General features: G+C 42.7%; 1 protein-coding gene across 4 annotated transcripts in view; it reads right to left on the reverse strand.

Annotated features, from left to right (window-relative positions):
* Nucleotides 1-6,565, reverse strand: part of RECK (reversion inducing cysteine rich protein with kazal motifs) — a 75,251-nt gene extending 68,686 nt beyond the window's left edge. For 3 of the 4 annotated variants that reach the window (XM_082468597.1, XM_082468601.1, XM_082468599.1), the window contains exon 1: nucleotides 6,372-6,563. In XM_082468597.1, coding sequence (XP_082324723.1) covers nucleotides 6,372-6,471 — 100 coding nt within the window. In that variant the 5' untranslated portion in view covers nucleotides 6,472-6,563. Of the gene's footprint in view, nucleotides 1-6,371 lie in introns of all 4 variants that reach the window. The other variant, XM_082468600.1, reaches the window with a different exon arrangement.
* Nucleotides 6,566-8,651: the final 2,086 nt, after the last annotated feature.

Raw genomic sequence — 8,651 nt, forward strand, 5'->3', positions numbered from 1 at the left:
ATCTTACTTTTAATCAAATTTTTATTTCTAAAACAGCCTGGAAATTGACAATCACTTTAAAAACATTTAAATGACAACTGCAACTTTAACTTATAAATGCATTCTTACAATTGTCACATTTATCCCTTTAATGATATATATATATATCTGTGTATATACATAAAATATATCATCAGCCAAGGAAGAGCCAAACAATAAAATGATTATTTATATACCCACCACCTGGATTCAACACTGCTAACATCTTGTCATACCGCTTTATTTATCTAGACAGATGGATATCCTTCTCCATTGCTTGCCTCATACTGCACTGCTACAACAGCCAATTATGCTCATTCTCTTCTATTATCAGTGAGTGCCAGATTAATTTTTTAAATAGACCTTTCATGATGTCACTCTTCTAATCTAAGGGCCTACAATGGCTTCCTGCTATTCCAGTTCTAAATTTTCCAAGTCGTCTTCTTACCTCCCCTTCCCTGATCTTCTATTACTTTTTAACAAGGAAAGCCTACATTTACCATGAACACAGCCTTCTGCCTGAAATGCTTAGTGCCCTCTTTCTTGCTGACATAAATCCTAAACATCTTTCAAGGCTGAAATCCCAACTCAACTCTTAGTAAGCCTTTCTTCTCCAACAACTCCAGGCCATGTTGGTTTTTTGGTTATTTAATGTCCTACTTTTCCAGTCAGAACTGGAAGCTTTAACACTTAACTCTAATAATTTCATGTGTGTACTAATGGTATCTCCAGATTGAACGGAAACTTCTTGTACCCATTTAGCACAGTGCTCAGCTCGAAAAATTTTATTTATTCATTGGCTAATAAGTAATAATTTCCTATTTATACAATGCCTTTTTAATCAGAAAAAAAAGTACAAAAAGTTTATTTCTCCCACTATACCACTGCCATACCATATTTCACACGGTGACCAAGCCATGATTTAGCAAACATCATATGAGTTTTTGACCCAGGTCAAAAGATAAGCTGGACCCAATCATATGCACAGGCACAGAGGTATACAGCCAGTTGGTGGTGGGCTCTGCATCTATAAGGTCAAGATGAGCTGGGGCTGAGGAAGTTTTATGGTGTGCAGAAACCATGAGTAAAAGGAGGAAGCTGGTTGGTGGAGAGTGGGAAATGCAAGAGATGTACAGAGAGACTCTATGAGAGGTAGAGAGAGAGACTGTCTCTAAAAGTAGTCTTGGTTGCTGGCAGCTTTCCAGTTCCCACAGCAGTCCCTGAGGTTGTGCTGTGCTCAATTTCCTATGCTTGGATTTCCATGTGTTCCCTGTTAGATGCTATATAACTAGCTCCCTAATCCTGAGCAACCCTGGTTTCTGTTCTTTTGGGGGTCAAAAGAGCCTTAACACATTATCATTCATCATTATGAAACAACTAAAGCAAATGACTCCTCAGATCCTCCCTGCAGATGCTAATAGCCAGTACTCTCAGATAATTCCCTTCCCCATTCTATGCCATAGGACACCCATGTGTAAAACAAGGGATCTGAAAGTATTAATGTCTGGCTCCCAATGGTATAGTCCATGGTCAAAATGTTTCTCTTAATACTTATACTTTTCTTGACGTCTTCTTCATGTAATCTATGTGCTCTACAGCATCCATTACTTGACTAAATCACATTTTTCCTCAAATATATTCAGATTTAGAATATAAATGGATATGTACTAATATAACCACATAAATATTAGCAGTGTAGATATTATACACTTTTTGGTGACATTTAATGTCTGATGTTCTCAATAAACCTTAAACCCCATGAAAGCAGAGACCATGTCTGTTTTTGCTTACCACATTATATACCTAGTGCCTATCACAGTGTCTGGCACTATTAACCCCTTAACAAATATTTGCTGAATGGAATACTTACAGGCATGAAATTAAGTTTAGAAAGCAATGGACCAAGGGGAGTTATTCCTAATATCCGTCTTAAACACATACAAAAACGGAAATTTTGATTCTCTTCCTGACTCACCTGCCAACCCTCCAACTTGCTCCTCCCCATCTTCTCAACCTCAGTAAATAGCATTATTTTTCACTAAGTTGCTCAAGGTAAAAATCTATAAATAATCTTTACTGCCTCCTTCCCTCCCTTCCCACATCCAATCCAACAGCAATATATCTTGAATCTCTCCTCTTCTATCTCCACCACCACTCTACTGTAAGACATTATCTCCTGCTTCGACTACTAAATGGGCTTCTAGTAGCTCTGCTTTTACTCTTACCCTATTATGATCACTTTTTTTCATTCAGCAGCCCGCGTGACCTAAAATAGAAATCAAAGCACTTATCTCTTACTTAAAAGTCCACTGGAAAAAAAAAAAAAAAAGTCCATTGGTTTTTATTTGTATATAGAATAAAATCCACAGTCCTTACGTGGCTTTTTGCAAGGCCCAGCACCATCTAGCCCTGGTTTACTCTCCTGCCCACTATGTTGCAACCATACTGACCTTCTGTTCTTTCCTGCCTTAGGGCCTATGTACTTCCTGGTCTCCACCCCGGTCTTTTCTAAGGACAGCACCTTCGGTCTTCAGATTTCAGTTCAGAACCTTACCTTCTCAAAGAAGCCATTCTTGTCATCACTATGTTAAGAACCACTCCCCTCTATGCCAGGGGTCCCCAACCCCTGGCCATGGACTGGTGGCCCGTGGCCTGTTAGGAACGGCCCTGTTAGGAACCGGGCCGCACAGCAGGAGGTGAGTGGAGCGCGAGTGAGTGAAGCTTCAACTGCTGCTCCCCACTGCTAGCATTACCGCCCGAACCATCCCCCTCCCCCCTCCCCCCACCCCGCGGAAAAACTGTCTTCCACGAAACCGGTCCCTGGTGCCGAAAAGGCTGGGGACTGTTGCTCTACGCTACCATCTATGTGTTTCCTTCACAGCGTATTTATCCCTACCAGAAATCATTTTATTTAACTGTTTATTGTCTGTCTCCCCTCTGCTAGAATGTAAGCCCCTTGAGAGCAGCAACCCTGCACCTAGAACAGTGCCTGACATATAGTAAGCATGCAAATATTTTTTGAATAAACAAACCCCTGTAGTATCTGTTTTGCTCCTTTAAAAAAACACATTTATAATATATAAAAACCACCTCCTTGATATTGTCCCACTTTCTTCCAGAAGTGGCATATGGTGAAAAGTATGATTAATGAAAGACTGTTTAAATCTATGGATATAAGATAGGAACTTTTAGTAGCACACCAGAATAAACTGTCATATCTGGTCTATCACCAATTCTAGCTCTTTGTACAGTGTGGGCCAAGATAGTTCTTAGGGAAGAGAATCTGCTTCTTATTACATTCCTCCAGATAGGCGGTTGCTTTTTCTAACTTAAAATTCATTACATTCTTTTTCAGGATTCTAGGCTGACTATTACATAATTTCTTAAATGTCAACTTATTGAAACCTAGCCCTTAATGTTACATCTTTCTCTCTTTTGTACTATTAGAAAATATCTTAAATAGAAACAGAGCTAATATCAGGTGCCATGACACACAGATCCTGAGACTGCAGCATAGGGTTCCATCCCATCCTCCAAAGGGAACACCAGAGGTGCTGGGGAGGAGAGCTGGGGGTGTTGAGGAGACCAGAAAGTACACAGGATAGGAAGTGTGGCATTACTCCAATGAGGAGGGTGTGGCCAAACTTCACAGGAGATAATAATAATTGAGCAAGTCAAATGATTCCTTCCCTCACCCCCTCTCCCCCAACAGGAACAAAAATCTGCAAGTCAGAACAGATGAGACTTGTGAAACGCTTTATACCAGAGGAGACAGGAGTACCCGACTTTGGATGGGGTAAGGAGATGGGAAAGAAGACTGTCTGAGCAGGAATACAAGTCAGGCCTTCAATGAAATACAATTTAATATTGTGTTCTTAATTTTTGTTTAGGATTGAAGAACGTTTTCCACAGTTTATACAAATCCACAGTGGAAGCCTTTGTCCATTGTATTACTCAATGTCTTTTATGTAAGGAACCAGGCAATATATGCCTAAGAATTTAGTAAAAGGAACAAATCTCACTTTTACATCAAACTTGGAATTTTTCTTCTTACTAAACAATGCAAACTCTATATTGTCATGGACTTTTTGAACTGGTAGGGCCTTTAGAAATCATCTAGCCCAGAATTTTCTAAAGTGTGCTTTAGGTGTTATGAAGAAAAAGAGTTCTTTAAGCAAACAAGTTTCTTTCTTTCTTTGCATAATAATTTTATTGAGATATAAATCATGTTAAATTAATAAAACAAGGAGGCCATTAGACTGAGGCGGCTTCAATGCCTCAGTAGCCTACCTAAGCAAACCAAAACCTAAGCCTATAGTGCCCCAAGGTTAAGAAATCAGAACCCTAAGGACAATCAATCACAAACAGCCACCTGGACTCTCCCAAATAAGGCACCTGCCCAAGCTATAACCAATCGAATATTTCCTTGCTTTGTTTCCACCTCTTCCATAAAAGTCCTTCCGCTAGCTCCTGTTACTTCCCATTTGGCACTGCCCAATTCAAATCAATTTTTGCTCAAATAAACTCTTAACATTTTAATATGCCTCAGTTTATCTTTTAACAATCATATACCACAAAATTCATCCTTTTAAAGGCACAATTCAGTTGTTTTTAGTACATTTACAGAACTGTGCTCACCACTTTCCAATTCTGAACATTTTCATCACCCTAAAAGAAACCGCATACCCATCAGCAGTCAGTTCCCCATTTCTCTATTCTCCCAGCAACAAGTTTCTTTACTACAGGAATCCTTGCGAATTATTATGAATCTAACGTGTTTGTGAATTTATAAGAGAGGGGTACAGTGTACAGTGTTTCCCAACCTTAAGAGCTAACATTTCAGTGCTTACTATATGCTATTCTAAATGCTATACATGTATTACCTCAATTCTCACAATAAAATCTATGAGAATTTCTGTATACAATAAATGTGGATATTAAAGCACAGAGACTAAAGCTAACTAATTTGTTCAAATATTCTTAACTATATTCTACCCTACTATCTCCCACAGAATTGACTAGTTGTAGAATAAGAATGGACGACTAATTTTCTAATGAACCATAACTTTGAAAGTGCTTTAGTTCAATTTCTTTAACTTAATGAGAAAAATGGGACCCAGAAAGGTAAGCTGATTTAGCCACAAATACACAGCATTCTGTCTCTCTCTCTCCTTTGATTTGTCTAATTGACAGCTTGTTAGAATCCAATTATAATTAACTATCTAACCCCAGGTTCCTGACGATCCTCTCCCTTCTTTAAATACTCTTGACTGAAAAAAAAACAAAAAACAAAAAAACTTTTAACATTGTAAGCTACCTTATAACCTTGAGACTGATTTTGCTCTTTCTAGGTGTGTCTCCCTGTAAGCAATGCACTTCTCCACCACTTTTGCATGTATAAATCCCAGTCATCTTTTAATATCTACTGCAGTTGGGGCATCACTCAATTTTCTTCCTACCCTAGGTGGACATCATCCATCATCTCTCTCCCTCTGTGCACTCACAGCCCTTCATCTCCTCTGGACACTTCTGCCTTGAATTCGAGCTGCTCATGTCTTGTTGCACCCCACCTCCTAGCCAGGGCTGCTGGAAAGCAGGAGATGGCAACAACTCCTAAAAGCCCAGCACGTGAGAGACACTCAATAAGCACTGAACAGCTTGCTATCCACTCGTGGTCTAATTCCTCTAGAGCAAGAACAAAACTTTCCTCAAGCCAGTCAGACCCCAAAGAGACAGTTTCCTGATTTTTAATCTGTCTCCTGCCAGAGCCCAGCGCTGTCTTGGACACACAGCATACCCACAGCGAACGGCAGCAGAATCGGATTTAGGAGGCTTGGATCTACTGTCTTCTGAGACTTCAGAAGTCAGGCAGGCTGCAGGGCCCATCAATGCTCGCTGCCCGAGGTCGGCCTTTCTGAACCACGGGTCAAGGAACAAGCAACAATAACTGGCCAGGGCGGGGGTAAGGCGGCGGCACCTCAGAAATCCCATCCAACCCTCGCGACGATCCTGGGCAAAGGCATTTCACCCTCTTCGGACAGATACCCGAGCCGGGTGAGGGGATAAGGGCTGAGCTGGGGGCCCCTGCTCGGTGGGTAACAGAATAAGGCCTCGAACCCGGGTCACCGCTCCCAGTTCAGCAGATCGGGGCGGGGAGAGCGAGCGTGGAGAGGGGTCCTGCTCCTCCCGCCTCAGCTTCTCCTGCAGCCTGCTGGGACCTCCGGACCCTGGGTCACCGGACTTGGGCCGGGTCTGGGGGTCGCCGGCACCCCCGCCCCCTACCCCGCGCCATCTTGGAGCGCTGAGGCGGCCGCTCCGGACCGCCCCGAACCGCTGCTCCAGCAGTTACTCACCCGCACTGCCCGGGTCCAGGCCCCCTGCCACCTCCGCGACCCCCGCCACGGCCAGGAGAAGCAGTAGCGCGCCTCGCGGGGAGGCCCGGACGGTCGCCATGTCCGGGCCGGGGGTCCGGAGCCGCGGGATGCTCGGACCCAGCCTGCCCGCCGCCGCAGCTCGCGGAGGCCCCGCCCCGGCGGCCTGGGCCCTTGATGATTGGCTGCGGCGCGCTGAAGCCCCGCCCCTCGGCCGCACAGACTTTCCAAAACCTGCTGGGGGCGGGAACCTGCCCGAGACCCGGGCTCTTTGTTAAGGCCCAGCTGTGTGTCGGCTTCTGCCGGGGAGTACCGCAGCCAGCGTTCTCCAAGAGTGGAGTCGGAGGATGTCAGAGCTGGAACCGCCCTTGGAACGCCTGGACCTCCTGAGGTTTGCAGATGTGGTCACTGAGGCTCAGAGAAGAGACCATCTGGTCCAGGTCACACTGCAAGTTCGCCTGAGAACTGAGGCATAAGCCAAGGCTGAACCAAAGGGACTTGTCCCTTTCACGTACCTTCAATGGTCTTAATATCCTTTCTGCCAGACGCTGCCTCACACGCAAAGAAGGCGTGCCACCCGGGACAACTCCTGAAATTGGAGGGAATCTGCCCCGGACACGGTCCCCTGACAAGGGCCCGAGGCACGAATTCGCCACCAAAGCTCTTTGGCACGTGTAGCCTCAATGTCTTCGATGTTCTAGGTACCTATTCCTATCAGGAAAATGTGGGGAGAGGAATGCTTGTGTATCTAAATATGGAGAGCCTTGAATGTCAGGTTGGGTTTAGACTTTTAAGAGACAATTTGGAGGTGGGTCCCCACTCCACCCCTTATCCCCACAGCTCCTGTGGGGTATGTTTGAGAGGATTCACTTGCTATCAAAGCGTTTTCCACCCCTGTCCCTCTCTCCCTCCTCCTCTCCCTCTCTTTTCCGTTCGTGAGTTATGTTAATAACTTTTTCCGTTCCCCTTCCTTTTTAAAAAAACATAACCACAGTTACATTTTAAAATACCTAATGTTAAATGTCCAGTAAGTTTACATTTTCGTTATTGTCTCATAATTTCCTTTTACAGTTTTTCAAGTTCCAACCAATGTCCATATACTGAAGTTGGTTTGTATGTCTTTTAGGTCTCTCTCTATTCCCTCTCTTTTAGGTTTACAAAAGGAAAACATGAATAAGTTACAATAATCTTTCTAAAACATTTGCTGTGGCAACAATTCTCTTGCTTCTCTGAGAGGCCGCCTCTTTACTTATAAGATAGAATGATGTACAGTTATTCGACGTGGTGTCAGAGGTTCTCAGCATTTAGACCCAGTCACCTTTACCACTTCATCCCACCTTACTCCCCACTCCTCCCCAGGAGAGAAGAGTCAAAAATCCTAGAGTTGCACTAATATGGTAGCCACTAGCCATATGTGGCTGTTGAGTACTTGAGATGTGGCAAGTCCAAGTTGACATGTGCTGGAACCAGATTTGGAAGACTTAGTATGAAAACAAGAATGTAAAATGTTACTAACATTAATTTCACCTTTTTTTTTTGACTTGTTTTTGCTTTACATAGGCTTTATTTTTTAGAGCAGTTTTAGGTTCACAGAAAAAGTAAGCAGAAGGTACAGAGATTTCCCATATACCCCCTTTCTCAACATAACAACATACGCACAGGCTCCTCCACTATCAACATCCCGCACCACAGTGGTAGGTTTGTTGCAACTGATCAACCTTCATTGACACATCATTATCACCCAAAGTCCATAGTTTACCTTAGAGTTCATTCTTGGTGGTAACACATTCTGTGGGTTTGGACAAACGTATAACAACATGTAGCCACCATTATTCTTTTTACTTTTTTAATGTGCCTTTTAGAAAACTTAAAATTACATATGTGGTTCACTCTGGCGTTTACATAGTTCTATTGTACAGTGCTGGTGTAATTATCTTTCATTCTAAACAAAGGTTAATGCTTAGAGGTCATCTTTAAAATGGCACTTTAAAAAAATGTTTCTGACCAATGATTTTGTCCTGAGCTCAAAAACATCTTTCTGTATTTTAGATAAATAAACCCCATCAAATCTGTTGATTCATCTTTGTGTAGTATAATTTCCCCATCATTTTACTTTTAAGTTGTTTCTTTATATTTAAAGTAAGTTTCCTGTAGAAATCATATAGTTGGTTGCTTTTTTCTTTTTAATTTAATCTGACAATTTGTCTTTTAATTGGAATGTTTAGATCGTTTTGATTTAATACAACTGTTGATATGGGTGAG

This window comes from Balaenoptera physalus (assembly GCF_965194825.1).
Source record: "Balaenoptera physalus genome assembly, chromosome: 7".
NCBI lineage: Eukaryota > Metazoa > Chordata > Mammalia > Artiodactyla > Balaenopteridae > Balaenoptera > Balaenoptera physalus.